This window comes from Erinaceus europaeus, chromosome 9 (assembly GCF_950295315.1).
Source record: "Erinaceus europaeus chromosome 9, mEriEur2.1, whole genome shotgun sequence".
Lineage (NCBI taxonomy): Eukaryota > Metazoa > Chordata > Mammalia > Eulipotyphla > Erinaceidae > Erinaceus > Erinaceus europaeus.
In genome coordinates this window covers 120,128,928-120,153,408 of record NC_080170.1, presented here as the reverse complement: position 1 = coordinate 120,153,408, position 24,481 = coordinate 120,128,928, and the positions used below count along the sequence as shown (strand labels likewise).

General features: G+C 46.6%; 1 protein-coding gene across 4 annotated transcripts in view; it reads left to right on the top strand.

Annotated features, from left to right (window-relative positions):
• The window catches only part of TMEM50B (transmembrane protein 50B), a 55,961-nt gene extending 38,373 nt beyond the window's left edge, over positions 1-17,588 (top strand). For all 4 annotated transcript variants that reach the window (XM_060198657.1, XM_007519712.3, XM_060198656.1 and 1 more), the window contains exons 4-8: positions 2,264-2,331; positions 3,666-3,758; positions 8,850-8,907; positions 16,071-16,354; positions 16,389-17,588. In XM_060198657.1, coding sequence (XP_060054640.1) covers positions 2,264-2,331; positions 3,666-3,758; positions 8,850-8,907; positions 16,071-16,116 — 265 coding nt within the window. In that variant the 3' untranslated portion in view covers positions 16,117-16,354; positions 16,389-17,588. The remainder of the gene's footprint in view (positions 1-2,263; positions 2,332-3,665; positions 3,759-8,849; positions 8,908-16,070; positions 16,355-16,388) is intronic.
• Positions 17,589-24,481: the final 6,893 nt, after the last annotated feature.

Here is a 24,481-nt window from a genome sequence, read left to right as displayed (position 1 = left end):
AAATTAAAAATATATTTATTATAAAAAAGATTGATTTATGAAAAAAAGAGAACCTGAGTATCAATTTCTGCAGTATCAAGGACTGAACTCTGGACATCTTGCTGGCGTGAGCTCTTGCTCACTGTGCTACCTCCTGGGCCACAAAGGCTTCCTCTTTAAAATTTCATACCATCTGTAATAGCATTTTAGTTATTTAATTGATGATATCTTATTTTTTATGATATTTCTTTAGTGTAACACACACACACACACACACACACACACACACACACACACGATTTAGTAGGCATTAATTAGGAATGAACATTGAGGGGGCCAGGTAGTGGCACACCTGTTACCATTAAGGACCTGTTACCGTGCAAGGACCTGGGTTCGAGCCCCAACTCTACCTGTAGAGGCGATGCTTTGCCTGTGAAGCAGGTCTGCAGGTGCCTGTCTTTCTTTCTCTCTTTTTAAATGTATTTATTAGAAAAATAGAAGGAGGAGGCCGGGCAGTAGCATAGTGGGTTAAGTGCTCTTGGTGCAAAGCGTGAGGACCGGCATAAGGATCTCAGTTCGAGCCCCCGGCTCCCCACCTGCATGGGGCTCCCTTTACAGGTGATGAAGCAGGTCTGCAGGTGTCTGTCTTTCTTTTCCCCTCTCTGTCTTTCCCATCTCTCTCAATTTCTCTCTGTTCTATCCAACAACAACGATATCAATGACAAGAATAATAATAACTACAACGATAAAACAACAAGGGCACAAAAGGGAAGAAATAGCCTCCAGGAACAGTGGAATCGTAGTTCAGGCACCAAGCCACAGCAATAACCCTGGAGGCAAAAAACAAAAGAAAAGAATAGAAAAGGAAAAAAGAAAGGTAGAAGGAAAGAGAGAAAGAACCAGACGTCACTCTGGCACATGTGCTGCCGGGGATGACGGCACTCGGGACTCAGGACCTCATTCTGTTCTATTTTACTTTACTTTACTTTATTTTATTATTGTCATTTTTAATATTTATTCCCTTTTGTTGCCCTTGTTTTATTGTTGTAGTTGTTGTTGTTATTGATGTTGTCGTTGTTGGACGGGACAGAGAGAAACGGAGAGAGGAGGGGAAGACAGAGAGGGGAGAGAAAGACAGACACCTGCAGACCTGCTTCACCGCCTGTGAAGTGACTCCCCTGCAGGTGGGGAGCCGGGGGCTCGAACCAGGATCCTTAGTCAGTCCTTGCGCTTCGTGCCACATGTGCTTAACCCGCTATGCTACCACCCGACTCCCTATTTTATTTTATTTTATTTTATTTTATTTTATTTTTTAAGATCTCATTCTTGAGAGTCTAATGCTTTATACATTGCACCACCTCCCGAACCTCGTGTCTATCTTTCTCTCTCCCTCTCTACCACCCATCCACTCTCAATTTCTCTCTGTCCTATTACATTTTAAAAAAAAAGAGAGAGAGAGAAAAAAAAAGAAAAACCGTGGCTGCTGGGAATGGTGGCTTTGTGTGCTGGCACCGAGAGCCAGGAATAACCCTGGTGGCAATTGGGGGGGAAAAAAAAAGAGGAATGAATGTTGAATTTAGTCAGAAATCTTTTTTTTTTTTTAATTTTTTAATTTTTTTTAAATTTTTGATTTTATTTATTATGTATTTGTTTTTTCTCAATTTTATTTTATTGAGGCAAGACTAGTTTTGCTCCTAAAACATATACAATACTGTATATGTTTTTTTTTATTTTTAATTTTTTATTTAAGAAAGGATTAATGAACAAAAACATAAGGTAGGAGGGGTACAACTCCACACAATTCCCACCACCCAATCTCCATAACCCACCCCCTCCCATGATAGCTTTCCCATTCTCTAGCCCTCTGGGAGCATGGACCCAGGGTCGTTGAGGGTTGCAGAAGGTAGAAGGTCTGGCTTCTGTAATTGCTTCTCCTTTTTTTTTTTTTAACATCTATAAAGATTCTCTTGTGCCTTCTGGGGCTGCCATGCCGATCTATTTTTTTTTTTTTAAGATTTTATTTATTAATGAGGAAGATGGCAGGAGAGAGAAAGAACCAGACATCACTCTGGCACATGTGCTGCCGGGGATCGAACTCAGGACATCATGCTTGAGAGTCCAAAGCTTTATCTCTGCGCCACCTCCTGGACCACATGCCGATCTATTTTAAGTGGAAAAATATTAGAAGTGGGGTTAGAGGGTGGAGATAGCATAATGGTCGCACATAAGACTCTCATGCCCGAGGCTCCAGAGCCGTAGCTCACAGAGGTTTCTGTCTCATTAGGATCAATGCTGTGTCCAACGCTCAGGTGAGAGGCGACAGCTATGAAAGCGGCTGCCTAGGAAGAACAGGTAAAGCCTCCCATGCTCTGTGTCTGCCTGCAGAGGCACCAAGCAGCAGAACCTTCAGTGAATCTTCATTCAGGGCCCATAATGGTTCTGTGCAACATATATGCGTGTGTGTTTTGTTAACAGAAAACATTTGGGTCTTTTTTAAAGTTACCGTTTTTTTGTCATGTTACACTCCCCCGGAATCTGTCCTGATAATATATACACATACACTCTAAACTAGTGTATCTCGGACTCCAGCTTTCTCTTTCACCACTGCTGGTGGGTTTATTCTGACCCCAAATGTTGACCAGTGCCACTGCTCAGGAAATAGCTGTTCAGCCCCAGGAGCAGAGTGCGGCCCATTAAGAGCACAAGCTCCTCAGATTACGGCCCTTTTCACACTCAGCTCTCATCGCCAGAGTAACCACCCACAGACTGCTGCCCCACCTTCTAGGGAGACTCGCTTGCACGCTGTTTTGGCTATAGATGAGTGTTACTCATTTTGGAGTTTCACTTACCGTCTCGTAGTGTTGTTTTTATCCAGGTGTTAGATCCAGGAATTTGTTTCCAGTGGAATTTCCATGCTCACGTAGAAAGCACAGGACTGAAAGTGCTGCCTACTCCCAGCCTTTGAGGACGTGAAAGTCTAGTGGGAAATTTGGAGTAGGTGGAAGAGAAATTTTGAACAATGATTAAGAATATTAGTAAATTGGTGTATTGCACCAAAGTAAAGGAGTGTGTGTGTGTGTGTGTGTGTGTGTGTGTGTGTGTGGTGGGGTCTCTTTTCAGGTCCTGGTGCATGAAGGTGGAGAAGGACCTAGGCCGGGGGAGGGGGGGAATGTTTTGCAGAAAACTGAGAAATTTTATCCATGAATCAACTGCTGTATCTACTGTAAGCCATTAATTCCCTCAATAAAAATAATGTGAATAGAATTAAAGCTAAAAAAGTTCCAAAGAGAGACTACTGGTAAATATTGGTGGAGTACTTAGTGTCTTCCAGAACCTTTTCCAAGCCCTTTGCACCTATCAACTCATTGTATCGGCACAGTGGTTCTGTGCAGTAAGTGCTCAGTTGTCAGCGAAGGAACCAAGACAGAGAGCAAATCAATCACTTGGCCAAAGTCACAGATGGAGGACATGGTAGAGCCAGGATTTGAACACTGGTTACCTGATGTTGGAGGGCAGACTTTTCACTGTCAGGCTATGCTCCTTTCCAGTTCTGAATCCCCTAGCTTCTTGGTGTGCTTGAGCCGTGGGTGTAAGAACACGCCGGTGTCTGGTACAGACAGCTTCTCTGAGCTTAGCGGTGCCTCACCGTTCCAGGCTCCTGATCATCAAGCCTGTTCCTCACGCAGGTGCTCGGGTTTGGCTCTTCATCGGTTTCATGTTGATGTTTGGGTCACTGATCGCTTCCATGTGGATTCTTTTTGGTGCATACGTTACACAAAGTAAGTTTCTTCTTCTTCTTTGTTTAATTTTAAAATGTCTTTATGAGGGGATTAATGTTTTACATTCGACGGTAAATACAATAGTTGGTATATGCATAACATTTCTCAGTTTTCCACATAACAACACAAACCCCCACTAGGTCCTCTGTCATCCTTTTTGGACCTGTACTCTCCCCCTCCACCCACCCCAGAGTCTTTTACTTTGGTGCAATACGCCATGTTTGTTTATTTATTTATTGGATGAATAGAGAAAGTGAGAGGGGAGGGGAGATAAGGAGAGAGAGCGAGTGAGCACTGCAGCACCGTTTCTCCCCTTTCTCAGCTTTCTCCCTGCAGGTGGGGGCAGAGGTCTTAAACAGGGTCCTTGTGCATTGTAGTATGTGCACTCACTGGGTGTCCAACTGCCCGGCCCCTATAGGAAGCTTCTGTTCCTCCTTTATTTCACCAGGAAGGTCAGCTGTTTGTTATGCATTTCACCTTGTGTGGAGGGAATTTGAGTTTGATTGTTCAGTTAAACATGTGAGCACATGAAGTTGCATGCTGTCTGATTAAACTTCTCAGTGGGGTTACTGGGTATGATCAGTTATCCTGAGTGGCATCACCCAGGCCGCCAAGGAGCTAATGTAAGTGGCTGTCTTCAGTTTCTCATTGGCTGCTATCCTGGAGGCTCACTTGCCGGAAGCAGTAGGGGCAAAAATGAGCCACCTGTGCGTCCCTGGCACACAGGTCTGAGTTCCAGAGTGCCCATAGCCGCCTCCCTGAGAGCCAGCTCGGCGCAACTTTTACTCCACTTGACTGCCGTTCAGATGATGCCTTGCCCAAATCTGCTGGTATTTGCTTAGGGGCTCTTGGTCCACATCCAGCTGGGAGCATTGTCTATTATTTATTACAGTATCACCTGATCTTACACCTAAATCCCCAAACACACCTTGCCGCGTGGTTCAAGGTGGAACTGTCCTCAGTAAGCTCCTCCTCACACTCGGCAGGTGCTGTTCTTTGTATTTAATGGCTGGTTGGCAAGGCTTCACACCTGTGTGACTCTGCCGCTCTTGGCGGACTCATTTATTCCCCCCCTTTTCTTCTTTTTTTTTTTTCCCCAGATAGTGAGTGAGAAGCAGAGAGGGAGGGAGAGAGAGAGAGAAAAGGAGAAGCACCACAGCCCCCTCCACCAACTGTGAAGCTCCCCTCCCCGTCCCGTGTGGTGGCTGGGAGCCAGAACCCGCGTGTGCCGAGCTAGGTGAGCTATTGCTGGGCCTCACAGACGCTGTTGCACTCATTCCATCCGGGAGAGGATGCATAGACTGCGGTGCCTTAACTGGCCCCTGGGCATCATTTAGTCAGTGGTGGAGTTAGGGGTCACACTGGGGTCTGGTTCAATTTCAGTCTCTTAATCATGCTGCTCAACTGTTTACTGTGATGTCAAAAACTAGTAATTGAATCTATTAATTTATCTTATTAAGTATTTCCAATCAATGTTTTGGTGTTTTGTTTTTTTTTAACCAGGGCTCTGCTCAGCTCTGGCTTATATTGGTGCGGGGGATTGAACCTGGGACTTTGGAGCCTCAGACATGAGAGTCTCTTTGCATAACCATTATACTATCTAACCCCGTCCCAATCAACATTTTTATTTAATAAAATGTAAAAATTAGAAAAATAATGGTCATTATTCAATAAAAGTTAACTAGCCACAACAATTGAAGTATTCCCCCCCCCCCCCCCATTCTGTGAAGACAGTGTTTCCTTCGGGAGAAATTCACTGAATGAACATGACAGTGAATATAATGGTCCCTATTATACCTGTCATATTTACATAGCAGAACTCCTGAATTAATAATATGAATTCATAGATTACCAAATAGTCAAGACTTTGATTTGTGCCTGCCTCTCTCCTTTCTTCCCTCCCTCCCTCCCTCCCTCCCTCCCTCCTTTCTGATTTATAGTAGGTTATAAGATTATAGGGTTACAGGCTATATACTCCCACACTTCACCCACCTCCAGTATTCTATGGTAACTACTGTAGTTCTCACAAGGTCTTAGAGGTAGTTTTTTTTTTAAGTTTATTCTTTCTTTCTTTTAAAATTTTTTTCAAAGCATATATTTATTTATTCCCTTTTGTTGCCCTTGTTGTTTTTATTGTTGTAGTTATTATTGTTGTTATTGATGTCATTATTGTTGGATAGGACCAAGAGAAATGGAGAGAGGATGGGAAGACAGAGAGGGGGAGAGAAAGATAGACACCTGCAGACCTGCTTCACCGCCTGTGAAGCGACTCCCCTGCAGGTAGGGAGCTAGTGGCTCGAACCAGGAACTTTCCATGGGTCCTGCGTTTTGTGCCATGTGCATTTAACCCGCTGTGCTGCAGCCTGACTCCCCTTTCTTTCTTTTTTCAAAATAATCTTTAAAAAGGTTTTATTTGGGAGTCGGGCGTAGTGCAGCGGGTTAAGTGTACATGGCGCGAAGCTCAAGGACCGATGTTCAGATTTTGTTTCAAGGCCCCGGCTCCCCACCTGCAGGGGAGTCGCTTCCCAGGCGGTGAAGTAGGTCTGCAGGTGTCTGTCTTTCTCTCCCCCTCTCTGTCTTCCCCTCCTCTCTCCATTTCTCTCTGTCCTATCTAATAACAACAACATCAATAACAACAACAATAACTACAAAGTAAAAAAAAAAACAAGGGCAACAAAAGGGAAAATAAATAATGCATAAATATATATAAAAAGCTTTTATTTATTTATTCATGAAGAAGATAGGAGAGAGAGAAAGAACCAGATATCACTCTGATACATGTGCTGCCGGGGACTGAACTCAGGACCTCATGCTTGAGAGTCCAGTGCTCCATCCACTGTGCAACCCCCAGGACCACTTTTTCTCCCCCCACCGGAGCACTGCCAGCTCTGGCTGATGGTGGTGCAGGAAATGGAACCTGAGACTTTGAAGCCTCAGGCATGAGGGTCTCTTTGCATAACCATTATGCTATCTCCCTTGCCCTGTTTTCTCTCTCTATTTCTTTCTTTCTTTCTTTCTTTCTTTCTTTCTTTCTTTCTTTCTTTCTCTCTCTCTCTCTCTCTCTCTCCCTATCCCTCCCTCTCCCCTCCCTTCCTTCCTTCCTTCCTTCCTTCCTTCCTTCCTTCCTTCCTTCCTTCCTTCCTTTTCTTTCTAGTCATGTATTCCAGTTCTGTAGATTCCACATATGAGTGAAACCAGCTGGTAGTTGTCTTGCATCTTTTTGCTGATTTCACTAAGCAAACCCACTTCCAGTTCCATCCAGTTTGTTTCAAAGGACACAATATCATCTTTTTTTTGTTGTTGTTTTTTTACCCTTTGAATAGTAATTCCATGGAGTCTATATTGCATAACTTCTTTAGCCAGTCATCAGTCGTTGGGCGTTCAGGCAGCTTTCAGTTTTTGTCGTTGTGAGTAATGCAGCTATGAACATAGAGGGCATATGTCCCTTTGGATAAGTGTTTGCATGTCCTTTGGATGAACGTGTGAGAGTGGCATCACTAGATCCTGAGGTCATTCCACTTTTATTTGTTTAGGGCTATCCACACACTCTTCAGAGGGGCTACATCAGTTTGCATTCCCACCAGCAGAGGGTCAGACAGAGCTCCCTTTTTCCACAGCCTCACCCACACCTGTCGTTTCCAGTTTTGTTGCTGTAGGCCATCCTCACAGGCCTGAGGTGGAGTCACAGCGTAGTTTTCATTTGCATTTCTCTGATGATGGTGGAGCATTTCTTCCTCTGCTTGTGGGACATGTGTATTTCTTATTTAGAAAACCAATTGGGGCCAGGTGGTGGCGCACCTGGTTGAGCGCACACATTACAGTGAGCAAGGACCTGGGTTCAAGCCCTAGGTCCCCGCCTGCAGGGGGAGAGCTTCACGAGGGTGGAGCAGGGCTGCAGGGTGTCTCCCTGTCTCTCTCCCTATCTCCCCCTCCCCTCTCAATTTCTCTCTGTGTCTATCCAATAATAAGTAAAAATTAAAAAAGAACAAATAGGGTGGGGGTAGATAGCATAATGGTTATGCAAAGAGACTCTCATTCCTGAGGCTCCAGAATCCTAGGTTCAATTCCCCCTACCATCATAAGCCAGAGCTGAGTAGTGCTCTGATAAAAAAATAAAAAATAAAAAAAATTAATAATTTAAAAAACAACAACCACTTATCTAGTTCTTTGGTCCACTTTCTTCATTGGGTATTCTTTTTTGGGGGTATTATTTTTTGGGTATTATTCCCCTTCTGTTGAGCTGTGCTGATTCTGTAGATGTTTAACACCAAGGGCTTGTCTGATGTGTGGAGTGTAAAGATCTCCCCATTACTGGGTTGTCGTTGGTGTCTTTCTAGAAGCTCATATTTCTGTGTTGGCCACAGCAAGAAAAGGGACAGGTTGCTGCTTCCTCAGCAGTTTCGATGCACCTGGAGCCCAAACAGTCAGTTTAGACAAAAAGAAACCCCTCAAACAAACTAAGACTCACTGAGTCCCAAGTCTTCCTTTAGGGAGAATGAGATCTATTTTAGTTTTGTGCTAGGTTTCCTGGGGTTCATGAATAACAGCAGTTTTTTTTTTTTTTTTAAAGATTTTCTATTTATTAATGAGAAAGATAGGAGGAGAGAGAGAGAACCAGGCATCACTCTGGTACATGTGCTGACAGAGATTGAACTCGGGACTTCATGCTTGAGAGTCCAGTGCTTTATCCACTGTGCCACCTCTTGGACCACTAACAGCAGTATTTTTTTTTCCCCTTTGTTGCCCTTGTTGTTACCGTTATTATTGTTAACTGGATAGGACAGAGAGAGATGGAGAGAGGAGGGGAAGACAGAGAGGGTGAGAGACAGATAGACACCTGCAGACCTGCTTCACAGCTCGTGAAGCGACTCCCCTGCAGGTGGGGAGCCAGGAACTCGAACAGGGTCCTTGCACTTTGCGCCATGTGCACTTAACCCTCTGCGCTTCGCCTGGCCCCCAGTATTTTGTAAGAGACATTATGTGATGTGTGCACTTACCCGCCTGGCCCTGCAGTAACAGACGGTGTGAATGGCACCATGGCTTTGCTGCTGCTTCCTGCCTTTTGTAACCTTCTGACCTTTCTTTGTGCAGATATTGATGTCTACCCAGGACTAGCTGTGTTTTTTCAAAATGCGCTTATATTTTTTAGGTAAGTTGCCTAATTTCTTTCTTTTGTTATTGTTACTGAGTTCCTTCCTTCCTCTTTTTTAAATATTTGATTGATTTATTCATGAAGAAGACAGGAGGAGAGGGAGGGAGGGAGGGAGGGAGGGAGAGAGAGAGAGAGAGAGAGAACCAGACATTAATCTGGTACATGTGCTGCCGGGGATTGAACTCAGGACTTCATGCTTGGAGAGTCCAGTGCTTTAGTCACTGCGCCACCTGCTGGGCCACTTGATGTCTAGTTTCTTTCTTTCTTTTTTTTTTTTTTTAAATTTTTTATTTAAGAAATGATTAGTGAACAAAAACATAAGGTGGAAGGGGTACAACTCCACACAATTCCCACCACCCAATCCCCATAGTCCCGCCCTCCCATGATAGCTTTCCCATTCTCTAGCCCTCTGGGAGCATGGACCCAGGGTCGTTGAGGGTTGCTGAAGGTAGAAGGTCTGGCTGCTGTAATTGCTTCCCCGCTGAACATGGGCGTTGACTGGTCGGATGTCTAGTTTCTTAAGGCCCCCTCTAGCACTTCTAGAAATGTCATCTTTATTAGAAGAGCAGCTTACACAGTGGAACATGCATAAATTCTTTGGACTAATTGCAGTATATATGGACTAGAACTTCCGTTCAAAGGTGAAAGGTCCACCCCCCCCCCCCCCCCCCGCCCAGGGCTCCAACTTATAGAGGGGAAGCTCTGTGAGTGGTGAAGCAGGGCTACAGGTCTCTGTCTCTCTCCCTTTCTGTCTTCCCCTTCCCTCTCGGTTTCTGGCTGTCTCTATCCAAAGACAATAATAATAATAATAATAATAATAATAATAATAATAATGATGAAAGGTGAAAGTTCTATTTCTTTCTTTCTTTTTCTCTTTTTGCCTCTGGGGCTTGATGCTTGCACTATGAATCAGCGGCTTCTGGAGGCCATTTTTGTTATCCTTGTTACTGTTATTGTTGCCATTGCTGTTGTTGGATAGGACAGAGAGAAATGGAGAGAGGAGGGGAAGACAGAGGGGGAGAGAAAGACACCTGCAGACCTGCTTCACCGTCTGTGAAGCGACTCCCCTGCAGGTGGGGAGCCGGGATCCTTACGCCAGTCCTTGCACTTGGCGCCATGTGCGCTTAACCTGCTGCGCTACCACCTGGCCCCTATTTCTTTTATTTAATTAAACGTTTTTAAATTTAATTGTACTTATCTATTCATTAGAGACAGAGGGAAATCAAAATACATGGGGGAGATTGGGAGGCAGAGAGAAAGAGAGATACCTGCAGACCTGCTTCACCACTCATGAAGAGTCCCCCCTGCAGAATGGGCTGTGCCCCTGGCCCCCTCACCCCTTAGTCTTTCAGACATCTGTTGAGTCTGTCCTGCCCTCGTGGACTCCGGCTTCACGTCTGTTACGCTGTGTGAAGTCTCCACAGCTTGCTAATGCTCAGTTTTTGTTTTCTCTCGGTTTTAGGTTAGGTTTTCTCTCTCTCATTGATTTATTTTATGGGAGGTGGCATATGCATTGGGCATTATGCATGCTTTCTAATTTTGTGTCCTACCCACTAAGCCGCCCCACCACCTTGGCTGCCAGTTTGGATAGTTTCTGCTGTATCTTTCAGACAGAACCAAGGCAGCTTAAGGACAGTTTGCCTCCCTTCCTAAGACAGGGCCTCTTAGTATTCTGAGCACTGTGCCTAGCCTGCTCGGCCATCCTCTTAGTATTCTGCGGTCTCTCCCGTCTGCCTGTGAGACGGTGCCATCTTGCCAGCCCACCCCACGGGGACTCTGCACTCTTGCCAAGGGCTTCTTGCCTCACCCTGAGGAGTTTCCTCCGATGCGTCTACTGCTCAGTGGTCAGGGAAGATGCAGAAAAGGGAACTCCTGCCAGCTCCAAGTCCCCTCGCTTTTTTATTTTATTTTTTTATTACTGATTTAATAATGATTAACAAGATTGTAAGATAAGAGGGGTACAATTCCATCAGAGCTCTGTGTCCCCTCCCCTCCATTGGAAGCTTCCCTATTCTTTAACCCTCTGGGAGTATGGACTAAAATTCTTTATGGGGAGCAGAAGATGGGATTGCTTCTCTGCTGAACATGGACACTGGCAGGTGGATCCACACTCCCAGCCTGTTCTCTCTCTTTCCCTAGTGGAGCAGGGCTCTGGGGAGGTGGGGTTCCAGGACACATTGGTGAGGTTGTCTGCCCAGAGAGGTCATGATGGCACCATGGTAGCACCTGCGACTTGGTGGCTGAAAGGTGTCGTATGCTTTACATTGGTTTGTTCTAGCCTCCCCCCCCCCCCCCCCCCCGCCAAGAGAATTGGATCAGTCCAATTAATTTCGCGGGCCTGCTTGGCCCCGCCCCAAGAAACCCCGGGAGAGGGTTCCTGAGTTCGAGAGTGACAGAGTTCCTGAGTGCCAGAGTTCGAGAGTTTCAGGGTTACAGAGTAAGAGAGAGTGCCAGAGAGACAGAGTTCCCGGGTTCCTGAGTTCCAGAGTAAAAGAGAGAGTGCTTGCGCCGCCGCAAAGAGACAGCAGAGTTCTGTTTGGTGATTAGTTTGTCTTAGTTTATGAATCGTTGTTCCTGAATAAAGAAATACAGCTTCCCTGCCCAGCCGTTGTCTCCGCGTCTCTGATACCCGCCCATGAAGCAAGCCAGCCCGGCAAGAGCCTTCCGAAATTTTAACAACAGAAAGGCGCTAAGATACAAAGCAAATTGTTCGATAGACAGGCACCTACCAGTAGGAATAGGGTAGATGAAACTAGGGCTCTTCTTGTGGCGGGAAGCTGGGAAGTCTTTAGTTACGTTCCATGTGGCCCATGACTTTAGTACTTTTTGCCTGAGCCTGATAGCTAGCCTGTGGTGGACTAAAAGTATTGTCTGAGTCCCCTCTAGCTCTCTGCCCCGACATGCAGACTGTAGCCACCTCACCTCCCTCACCCTGTTTCCCCAAGGCCTGTGCTCTTCCCAGGCCTCTTCCTCCCCATGTGGTCTGGACGACGCTTGCCAGTTTCTGCATGCGGCTCACAACCTTCTGGGTGTTGTGTGCTGAGAGACAGAATTGACATTCCACCCGAGCCGGTGGCGGTGGTGAGGTGAACCCTTGCAGGTGACTGCGGGTGAACAGACTCTCAGTTGTAGAAGGGCCCGTGCTTCTGTGACGGTGTCGCCCGCGTCAGCTCCGCGCTCTGCCCACAGGCTGGCCCTCACCCTGCTGTAAGTCCAGGACTGAAGCTCCCCCCTATCTTCTCTGCACAACACGTCTCAGCTCTGGCTTATGGCAGTGCCCAGGACCGAACCTAAGACCTCAGCTGTGAGAGGTGTTTTTTTTTTTTTTTTTGCCACTGGTGTTAACACAGGGGCTTAGTGCCTGCATAACAAATCCACCACTTCCAGCAGCCACCCCCCCTTTCCCCTTTTACTTTATTTGATAGGACAGAGAGAATTTGAGAATCGTGGGGGAGATAGGGAGAGGGACAGAGACAAAGAAATACCTTCAGTACTTGCCATACCACTTGTGAAGCTTCCCTTGCTGCAGGTGGGGATCGGGGGCTCAAACCTGGGTCTTTAAGCTTGGTAACATGTGCCCTTCGCCAGGTGGGCCACTGCCCGGCCCCAGGTGTAAGTCTTGTAGAACCATTGTGCTAGCTCCCATCCCATTCCTGCCACTAATTTTTGAAGCTTCATGAACCTCTGTTCTAGGCCTTTTTTTCTCTTTCAATATATATATTGCTTTTAAATTTGTGTTTGTTGAGAGAGTAGAGTGCCAGTCAGCTCTGGCATATGCGGTACTGGGGATCAAACCTGGGAACTCTTGCCTGCAGGCCCTGCGCTCCGTCTGAGCTCTCTCCTTGCCTGGAGCCTTTCTGCCTAGTTTTTCTTTCTCTGGCTGAGTTTTTGATTTTGAAATTAATCAATTTATTTGTTGGGTTGAGACAGAGAAGTTGAAATGAAAGGGAGAGGAACGGAGAGAAATGAGATGGGCCAGGGGGTGGTGCACGTGACTGAGTGCATATGTCACCACGCACAAGGACCCTGGTTCAAGCCCCTGGTCCCCACCTGCAGGGGGGAAGCTTCACAAGTGGTGAGGCAGGGCTGCAGATGTCTTTATCTCCCTCTCCCTTTCTTTCTCTCTCTGTTTCTCTATTTCCTCTCATTTTCTCTCTGTCCTATCAAATGAAAAGAAAGAAGAGGGGGAAGAAAAAAAGGGAGAGTGGTCCGGGAGGTGGTGTAGTGGCTAAGGCACTAGACTCTCAAGCGTGAGGTCCTGAGTTCAATCCCCGGCCGCGCATGTACCAGAGTGATGTCTGGTTCTTTCTCTCTCTCTCTCTCTCCTGTCTTTCTCATTAATAAATAAATTAAATCTTTAAAAAAGAGAGGGGGGAGAAATAAAGAATGTCTTCTAGGAGCAGTGAGTTGATTGTGCAGACACTGACTCCCAGCAATAATTGTGGTGGTAATGAGAGAGAGAGAGAGAGAGAGAGAGGAGAGAAAAAGAGATACCTGCAGCCCTGCTTCAGTGCTTGGGAAGCTTTCCCCCTGCAGATGGGGAGCAGAGGCTTGAACCTGGGTCTTTGAGCACAGCGACATGCATGCCCTGCTGGCTGTGCTATGGCCCAGTGCCCCGGGGTGAGTTTTTCCCCGTCTCTTCCATGTGGGGTGAGTTTTGATGCACAGGACTTCAGTTACCCCAGAGTCCTGCTTCCACATGGGAATGGGTGACACCCCTCTGCTCTGGCCCCCTCTCCCCTCACCTCCGTTTCGCTGACAGGATTCCTGTGCCAGTACCGCCATTTCCTCAGGAAAACCTGGAGCCTTCCACCTGGACACACCCTCCTTTTCCAGCTCTCCTCGTACCCTGTCCCTCACCCTGGTAGTGATTTTTTCCCTCCTTTTTTCTCTCTCTCAGTTGGCCTTTCTCTCCCTCATTAGCCTCTTTGTTCCATCAGTGAGCACGCGGCTTTTCCTGCTTCACAGCTACGTTCTCGGCACTCAGCTTAGAGTGCTGTGATGATTTAAGGGAGTGGAGCTTGGCAGCTTGTTCTGTGCCTAAGATGCTTCGATTATTCTCACTCAGATGCTGTAGAACCCGAGAACATAAGGTGACCTTGATGCCCGCTCCTGTGAGAAATGCCTCCTTTCCTTACATGCTTCCTGTCTAATGGCTCGCCGGCCTTTAAGGAGGGACGTCCAGTGGCCTGTGAGATGAGTCTGGGCGGGGCACGTGCCTTCGGCGAGTGCGACTGGGTCTCCAGCACCAGACAGGAACAGGGCGGCACCAAGGGCGCTCCATGGCTGGTGGAACCATGCTTTGATGTCTCTCTTTCCTCTTTCTCCCCCAACCCCCACACCCTTGTCAAAAAAAGAAAAGAGGGAGTCGGGCGGTGGCGCAGCGGGTTAAGCGCAGGTGGCACAAAGCGCAGGGACCGGCATGAGGACCCCAGTTCGAGCCCCCGGCTCCCCACCTGCAGGGGAGTCGCTCTACAGGCGGTGAAGCAGGTCTGCAGGTGTCTGTCTTTCTCTCCTCCTCTCTGTCTTCCCCTCCTCTCTCCATTTCTCTGTCCTATCTAACAATGACGATGACATCAATAACAACAGCAGTAACTACAACAATAAAACAACAAGGGGAACAAAAGGAAATAAATAAATAAATATTTAAAAAAAAAAGAAGAAAAAAGAAAGAAAATTGGGTTGGGGAAGTGGTTTGGCAGTAATACTTACATGGGAGTCCCTGGGCTCTTTCCTTGGAACTGTATTAAAAATGGCAGTGTGGGGGCCAGGTGGCACAGTGGGTTAAGCATACTTGGTAAGAAGCGCAAGGACCTGCACAAGGATCCTGGTTCGAGCCCCGGTTCCCTGCCTGCAGGGGGGTTGCCTCACAAGCAGTGAAGCAGGTCTGCAGGTGTCTGTCTTTCTCTCCCGCTCTCTATCTTCCCCTCCCTTCTCAGTTTCTCACTGATCTATCCAATAAAATGAAAAAAAAAAAAAAAAAAGACGGCCCTCAGGAGCAGTGGATTCCTAGTGCAGCGTTGAGCCCCAGCACTAACCCTGGAGGCAAAAAAAAAAAAAAAAAAGCATTGTGCCGGCAGAGGAAGACCTGGGTGGGGGCTAGAGTGTAATGCGGAAAACTGAGAGATGTTACACAGGGACCGACAACTGCACTGTGTCGACAACCATTAGTCCCCCCAAAATGGTGGGGGTGGTGGAGGGCATTTAATGAAGCTTATCTGTCAATGTCAGCAAACTTCCTTACAAAACAAGCAAATTTAAACCCCCACCTTGATGTTTAGAAATGGATGCAAGGGGGGGTCGGGCAGTAGCGCAGCGGGTTAAGCGCACATGGCACAAAGCGCAAGGACCGGCGTAAGGATTCCGGTTCCAGCCCCTGGCTCCCCACCTGTAGGGGGGTTGCTTTAAGAGTGATGAAGCAGGTCTGCAGGTGTCTATCTTTCTCTCCCCCCTCTGTCTTCCCCTCTTCTCTAACAACAGCAGTATCAATAACAACAGTAATAACCACAACAATGGCAATAGAAGGGGGAAAAAAAAGCCTCCAGGAGCAGTGAATTCCTGGTACAGGCACCAAGCTCCAGAAATAACCTTGGAGGCAAGAAAAAAAAAAAAATCAAAGAAATGGATACAAGGGACCAGGCCATACTGCTCCCAGCTGAGCACAGATGCTGCCATGTGCAAGGGTCAGGTTCAAACTCCCCATCTCCACCTGTGTATGTGTGTGGGGGAGTTTCATAAGCAGTGAAGCAGAGCTGCAGGTGTCTCTCTGTCTCTCTCCCTCCCTCTCTCCTTCCTCTCAATTTGTCTTCTCAAATAAAAAAAAAAAAAAGAGAGAGAAAAAGAGAAAGAAATGGATATGAAGAGACCAGTGAGGTAGGTACCTGTGAGAGCAGAGCTAGAAAATGGATTCCCATAGTCTGGGAGGTGGCACCGTGGGCAGCATTAGACTCTCGGGCATGAGGTTCTGAGTTTGATCCCAGGCAGTGCGTTTACCAGATTGATGGTCTGGTCCCCCTCCTCTCCCTCCCTCCCCCCGTACCTCTCCCTCTCTAATACATGCAGTCTTAAAAAAAGAAAGAAAGAAGAGAAAGAGAAGCAGAGGGGCTGTCTGTTGCTTGCTCTGTGTGTTTTGCTCATGGCTCCTTCTCTCCTCTACCCAGCACCCTGATCTACAAGTTTGGGAGAACCGAAGAGCTCTGGACCTGAGGTCGCTTCTTGGACTACGCTTTCCCTTTGTTATGTCCTGCCTGTAGACGACTTTTCCTCTCTCAGTAGAGTTTACACATTGCCAAAAGAAATAGATTGTGCACTAGATGTTTTTATTTGTCTCCACTTCTGTGCGCTGAGTTTTGGAATGGTTTGAGGTCTTTCCCGCCCTGTGTTTCCCCCCTCCCCCGACTGGGTTGTTCACAGGTACATAACACCAGGCGGGAGGTGGTGGGAGGTGGTGGGCGGGCGGGAGGTGGTGGCAGAGGCAGAGGGCTAGCGAAGCGTTCGTTCTTTTCTTCCTAGAGACTGCAAGCTTGATCTTGTTCCCAGAGCCCAAGTGGCCTTGTCATGTCATTTCAGAGTTCACTACTTGGCTTCAGAATCTGTGCTGTCTGAAGATGTACAGAAACAAAAAGCCACAGCTCCGTACATCTGAAATAAGCACTAAGCCATTAAAAAGGGTATTTTAGCAAGTTGTAACATCTTGGCTTAAAGATGAGACCTTTTTTTTTTTTTTTTTTAATAAGGAAAAATGTTTGTTCTTATGTATTAAAGTGGACTTTTATATGGAGTTTTTTTTTTTTTTTTTAATGCCTGAAGGCCTAGTTTGAAAGCCTCTAAAAGATGAAACAGTTTCTCTCATAATACTTCATTTGATGAGGGTAACACATGCTCAGACCCGGTGTTTTATTTGAATGATGTCAAAAGACCAAGGCAGCTCAGCTCTGTGCTTCTTACTGACGGCAGCTTCCATGGTCTCTCTCCTCGGCTCTCTTCGGTCAGCCTGAATCCTCCTCTGATATTACACAATTCAATAGCAAGCGCGTCTGAGACAGCTGCAGTTTAAAAGCATGAACCACGCAACAAAAAAGTGGACTAAGTAGTTTCAAGATAAAGCACTTCTTCCCAAAGGGAAGAACTACAACTTAGTGCCATAAATAAATCAAATTGAGCAACAGGTCCACTCGTTGCCAGCTGCGAGCGTCTCTCCGCTTGAGCTCTCAAGCTTCCGGTGAGCTCTTGTCGCAGCTCCGGCCTTGAGCCCGACAGGACAGTCTAACCCCCTGCCACCTGCCATGCTTGAAGCACTGCGTGTCTCCCTGTGGGAGATTCCCAGGGGATACTTAGATCTCTACTGCACCTTCTGCTTTCCCGGGGCCCTTTTCTCCTCCACAGGGGGACTCTAGAGCCTTTTATGTTAAGACAGAATATTACCAGTGGCATTACCTGTGGCTTCTGATGTAAGCCGTATTTTGCTTACCTGCTCTCCTCAGCGAGAGCATTGACCGTGCACAGGGTATGAAGCACTTGTGGAAAACTGTGCCTTTATCCAGACACCTTCTCGTGAATGACTCCATTCTGTATTATTTATTTTCTTCAAAATGCCAGCCCTCCCAAACAAACTGTAAGACTCAGTTTCTGTGTCCATTTTCTTGTAACCTGTTGCAATAAACATTACTTTGCACACACTCGAATACTGTCAGATCTGCTGGGGAGAAATGAATCATGACAATTGGTTTGCGGATCTGGGAGGTGGCGTGGTGAGTTGGACGCTGAACTTGGAAGCACGAGGTTCTGGGTTTGATCCCTAACATCCTGTGTGCCAGAGTGATGCTCCAGTTTTTTTTTCCTCCATCTTTTCCTCTCCTTCTATTCTCTCTTCTCCATCTTGTGTTAATAAATAAAATCTCTAAAAATGTTTGTTTGGTTTGTACTCATCCCTCTACACTGGAGGAAGCTTCAGTGCTGTGATGCCTTTTTGTCTATCTTCATCTTTCTGTCTAAAAAGTTTCGGCTCAGAGCCAACAAAATTCTCTGGCTGTTTATTATTCAGCTGTTCATAGTGCTAGAGGAAGTCATCTGGCATTGATGAATTGCTTTAAGCCAATCATCTCCCTCTCCACAGAGACAGGGAGAAAAAGACCTATTGGCTGGGGGAGAAAGCATAACGGTTACGCAGAAACACTTCCGTGCACCAAAGCTCCATGTGCAGTCCCTAGCACCGCCATAAACCAGAGCTGAACAGTGTTCTGGTAAAAATAAAGAAATCCATAAACCCTGTTAAGAGAGGGAAGATACAGAAGATGCCTCCTGATCTCAAGGCCCAATGATGTGATAACCTCAAGACCCCATCTTGCTTCTTCCAAACACCCTAGTTATTTATTTATTTACTTATATTGTCACCAGGATTATCACAAGCTTGGTGCCTGCACAAGGAATCCACTGCTCCTGGTGGCCATTTTTTTTCTCTTTGTAGGACAGAGAAGAACTGAGAGGGGAAGGGGGAGATCGGGAGAGAGAAAGATACCTGCAGACCTATTTCACCACTCATGAAACTTCCTCCCTGCAGGTGGGGATCGGGGGCTCCAACCCTCATCCTTGCGCATGGTTACTGAGTGAGCTGCTGCCCTGGGCTCCCGAGACACGCCTGTTGTTTTGTTTGTGTTTGTTTTTTAAGAGGTCAGAGAGAAGTTGCCAGTCCCTCTGACTACCATGAAAGCACTAAAGCAAAGGGTGGGTTAGAGGGCAGCTGTGAGCGCTCGGTGCTCTTGATCTAGCTTCTACTCCAGAGGCAAGGGAGGCAGAAGCCAGAGTGACAGCGTTTGGATCCTGGGTGAGTGACTGGACCGCGGCCCCGGGCCTGAGTTTGACTTCAGCTGCTCTTGTGTTTCATATCTGCTTTATTTTATTTTTTATTGCCCCCAGGGCCATTGCTGGGGCTCGGTGCCAGCACAATGAAGTCACCACTCCCAGCCATATTTTCTGGGTTTGTTCTTCATCTCCCCCCCCCTTTCTATTTTATTTGATAGGACAGAGAGAAATTGAGAGAGGTGGGGGAGATAGAGAAGGGGAGAGAAAGAGAGACACCTGCAGCACTGCTTCACCACTCATGAAGATTTCCCCTGCAGGTAGGGACCGGGGGCTTGAACCCAGGCCCTTGCTCATGGTAGCGTGTGCCCAGCCAGGTGTGCCACCGCCAGGCTGTGTCATCCACCTGTCTGTAAGGTGACTAAGGATGTCAAAGGTCGCATTTCATAATGTTCTCTTTCTGCTTGGTGTGATTAGGTCATATTAGCAAGGGCTTATGTGGTCTTATTTCACTCAGAGACTTATGTGAAGTACATTTCTTTCTTTTTTTTTTTTTACTATATATTTTTTAATATTTATTTTCCCTTTTTATTGCCCTTGTTATTTTATTGTTTTTTTTTTTTTTTTGCCTCCAAGTTTATTGCTGGGGCTCAGTGCCTGCACCGCGAATCCACTGCTCCCGGAGGCCATTTCCCCCCTTTTGTTGCCCTTGTTGTAGCCTTGTGGTGGTTATTATTGTTGTTGATGCCGTTCGTTGTTGGATAGGGCAGAGAGAAATGGAGAGAGGAGAAGACGGGGAGAGAAAGATAGACACCTGCAGACCTGCTTCACTGCCTGTGAAGCGACTCCCCTGCAGGTGGGGAGCCGGGGGTTTGAACCGGGATCCTTGTGCAGGTCCTTGCACTTTGTGCCACGTGCGCTTAACCCACTGCGCTACCGCCCGACTCCCGAAATACATTTCTTATCCTCAGCTTCCTCCATGCATCTGGGCCTTGGTTTATCAGACATATACGCTCAGTGAATACACTTCTCTGCAGCCTTTTTTGCAATGTCAAGATTGCCCCGAGGCTGCTTGCCATCTGAAAGTTTGGAGTGTATCATGCAAGTGTTGTTTGAGAATTACTGTGAGGAAATGCAGAGTGGGAATTCCTTTAATTTTTTTAATTAAAAAAAGTTTTTAAGGAGTTGGGTGGTAGCGCAGTGGGTTAAGCACAGGTGGAGCAAAGTGCAAGGACCGGCATAAGGATCCCAGTTCGAGCCCCCGGCTCCCCACCTGCAGGGGAGTGGCTTCACAGGCGGTGAAGCAGGTCTGCAGGTGTCTTATCTTTCCCCCTCTCTGTCTTCCCCTCCTCTCTCCATTTCTCTCTGTCCTAGCTAACAATGACAACAATTACAACAATAAAACAACAAGGGCAACAAAAGGGAATAAATATTTAAAAAATGTTTTTATTATTATCTTTATTTATTAGAGACAGCCAGGGAAGGGGATGATAAGAGGAGAGACAGACACCTGCAACACTGCTTGACTTGCGAAGCTTCACCCCTGCAGGTGGGGACCAGGGGCTCAAATCTGGGTCCTTGTGCATCGTAACATGTGCTTAACTGGTGTGTCCCCCACCCCCACCCCCACCCCCACCCCTTTTTTTTAAACCAGAGCACTGCTCAACTCTTTCTTACTGGGGATCGAATCTGGGACTTTAGAGTCTCAGGTGTGAAAGTCTTTTGCATAATCATGATGCTGTCCCCCACCCCTTTTTATTTATATGCTTTTTTATGAGAGAGAGAGAGAGTGAGCAAAGGAGAGAGAGAGAGACAGAGAGAAAGAGAGAGAGAAAGGAACCAGAGCATGGCTCTGACACATATACTGGGACTCGAACTCAGGACTTCATGCTTTTGAGTTCAATACGCTATCCACAGCACCACAGCCCGGGGCCCCAGAATGAAAATTCTCACTGATCATTGTGTGAGCAGGCAGATGCAGTTCTTCCTCTTCCGGTAGCATTTCTTGCATTTTTTTGTCACTAGATGGCGAGTCATCTTAAGAAACCTCAAGGTTTTCAAGTCAGTTTTGTTTGGAGCTTGTCAGACTTTTACTTTAAGGTAGTTTTTTTTTTTTTTTTCCTTTCCTCCTCCAGGGTTATTGCTGGGCTCGGTGCCTGCACCATGAATCCACCGCTCCTGGAGGCCATCTTTTTCCCCCCTTTTGTTGCCCTTGTTGTAGCTTCGTTGTGGTTATTATTATTGCCCTTGTTGACGCAATTCGTTGTTGGACAGGACAGAGAGAAATGGAGAGAGATGGGGAAGACAGAGAGGGGAGAGAAAGACAGACACCTGCAGACCTGCTTCACCCCCTGTGAAGCGACTCCCCTGCAGGTGGGGAGCCGGGGGCTCGAACCGGGATCCTTAAGCCGGTCCCTGCGCTTTGCGCCACATGCGCTTAACCCACTGCGCCACCGCCCGACCCCCTTTAAGGTAGTTTTTAGCACAGAGTCATCTTACATAGGGGTTTCAGATGTTAAAATATACCTTTTCCATTCACTTAGCTATAATAAATAGGATATTATTAATTTTTAAAGTAGATTTAAAAATGATTTTTATTAATGAAAAAGGAGAGAATCAGATGTTCTGGTACAGATACTACTAGGGATTAGACTTGGGACCTGATGCTTTAGAGTGTTTTAAAAATTTTCTTAGATTAAAAAAAAACTGAGGGGGCTTTCGGGCGGCTGCGCAGTGGGTTAAGCGCGCGTGGCATGAAGTGCAGGGACTGGCGTAAGGATCCCGGTTCAAGCCCCCCGGCTCCCCACCTGCAGGGGAGGCGCTTCACAGGCGGTGAAGCAGGTCTGCAGGTGTCTGTCTTTCTCTCCCCCTCTCTGTCTTCCCCTCCTCTCTCCATTTCTCTCTGTCCTATCTAACAACGACGACATCAATAACAACAACAACAACAATAACTATAACAACAATAAAATAACAAGGGCAACAAAAGGGGAAAAAAGCAAATTAAAAAAATCTTGGGAGTCGGGTGGTAGCACAGCGGATTAAACACAGGTGGCGCAAAGCGCAAGGACCGGTGTAAGGATCCCAGTTCAGGCCCCCTGCTCCCCACCTGCAGGGGAGTCACTTCGCAGGCGGTGAAGCAGGTCTGCAGGTGTCTGTCTTTCTCTCCCCCTCTCTGTCTTCCCCTCCTCTCTCCATTTCTCTCTGTCCTATCCAACAATAACGTTATCAACAGTAACTACAACAATAAAACAACAAGGGCAACAAAAGGAAATAAATATTAAAAAAATCTTTAAAAAGTAAAAAAAAATGGTTACATTTTATTTATTTGTTATTGGATAGAGACAGAATTTGAGAGGGGAGGAGGAGGAGGTAGAGAGGGAAAGAGACAAACAAACACCTGCAGCATTACTTCACCACTTGTGAAGCTCTTCTCCTGCAGACAGAGACCAGCGCCTTGAACCTGGGTCCTTGTGCACTGTAATGTGTGCGCTCAACCAGGTGTGTCACTGGCCGGCCCCTTCTTTAGAATTCAGTGCTTTACCCTCCCAGACTGCCAAACATATATTTATGCATGATTTTCACTACAGCCCCGCTCAACTCTGGCTTATGGTGGTGTTGGGGATTGAAACTGGGAACTTCGTTGTCTTGAGACATGAAAGTCTTTTTGTATAAACAGGATGTTATCTTCCCAGCCCAACTTATGTATATATTTTTTATTTATTCCCTTTTGTTGCCCTTGTTGTTTATTGTTGTAGTTGTTATTGATGTCGTCGTTGTTGGATAGGACAGAGAGAAATGGAGACAGGAGGTGAAGACAGAGGGAGAGTGAAAGAGAGACACCTGCAGACCTGCTTCACCGCTTGTGAAGCGACTCCCCTGCAGGTGGGGAGCTGGGGGCTTGAAGCAGGATCCTTAAGCCGGTCGTTGCGCTTTGCGCCATGTGCGCTTAACCCGCTGCACTACCGCCCGACTCCCCCAATTTATGTATATTTTAAAAGATTAATTTACTTTAAAATTATTTTATTTATTAATTGGAGAGGCAGGAGTGGAAAAAGAATCAGAGCCTTAACTCTGGTACATGCACTCCCCAAGGTCAGACTCAGAACCTCATGCTTGGGAGTCTGATAGCCACTGTACCACCTCCCAGACCACAGAGATCTGTTAATTTATGGGAGAGGCAGAACACCAGAGCATCACTCTGGCACATGTGATGCCAGGGACTGAACTTGTTGCTTCACAGTGGAAGGTTCAATGCCCTGTCCACTGTGCCACCAGAGCAGACCACTCAAATAGAATATGTTTAATTTCTGCAAATAAGTGACCGGACAGGTCTTTCAGACCTTGCTGGGTTGCCCAGGATCCTGGACTTGGGGACTTCTACCTCGCCCCCAGTTTAGTCTGGAAACCAGAGAACTCTCAGATAAGGACATAAATGGGCTGAATTTCAGCTGTTGTGTTCCAGATGCCAAAAGATGATTCACCATGTATGGTCATGTATGTTTTCAATTAAACATCTCATTCCACCACAAATAGTCATTCTTTTCCTTAGAAAACCTTAGCAAATACAAATATTTATTTTTCCTTCTTTTTTAAAAAATATTTTATTATTTATTTATTCCCTTTTGTTGCCCTGGTTGTTTTATTGTTGTAGTTATTATTGTTGTTGTCATCGTTGTTGGATAGGACAGAGAGAAATGGAGAGAGGAGGGGAAGACAGAGAGGGGGAGAGAAAGACAGACACCTGCAGACCTGCTTCACCGCCTGTGAAGCGACTCCCCTGCAGGTGGGGAGCCGGGGTTCGAACCGGGATCCTTATGCCGGTCCTTGTGCTTTGCGCCACCTGCGCTTAACCCGCTGTGCTACAGCCCGACTCCCCCTTCTTTTTTTTTTTTAAAGGAATTTATTTGTTTATTCATGAGAAAGATAGGAGGAGAGAAAGAACCATACTTTGCTCTGGTACATGTGTTGCCAGGGATCTGTCTAACTCAGGACCTCATGGTTGAGAATCCAATGCTTTATCCACTGCACCACTTCCCAGAACACAAATATTTATTTTTCAAGCCATTAATTTTTTTTTTTTTTTTTTGCCTCCCAGGGTTATTGCTGGGGCTCGGTGCCTACACTATGAATCCACTGCTCCTGAAGGCTATTTTTTCCCTTTTGTTGCCTTTATTGTCTATCGTTGTTGTGGTTATTATTGTTGTCGTTGTTCTTGGATAGGACAGAGAGAAATGGAGAGAGGGGAAGACAGAGAGGAGGAGAGAAAGACAGACACCTGCAGACCTGCTTCACCACCTGTGAAGCGACTCCCCTGCAGGTGGGGAGCCGGGGGCTCGAACTGGGATCCTTACGCCGGCCCTTGCACTCTGTGCCATGTGCGCTTAACCCGCTGCACTACCTCCTGGCCCCCTAAAATTTTTTTTTTATTAGTAGTAGCTTATAGACTGTGAGATTATAGGGCACATATAGTCTCACACCACACTCACCACCTAAGTTCTGTGACCTCACCCTCCCAGTGATAACCTCAGAGTTCTCACAGAGCCTTAGAGAGTTTACTGCTGTTCTTTCCTTGCTAAAAAAATTATTTTTAATTATTTAGAATAGAGACAGCCAGAAATTGAGAGGAAAGGGGGTGATAGAGAGACAGAGAGAGACACCTGCAACATTGCTTCACCCCTCGCAAAGCTTTCCCTCTGCAGGTGGGGACTGGGGGCTTGAACCCGGGTCCTTACGCGTTGTAATGTGCACTCAGTCAGGTGCGCCCACCACCTGG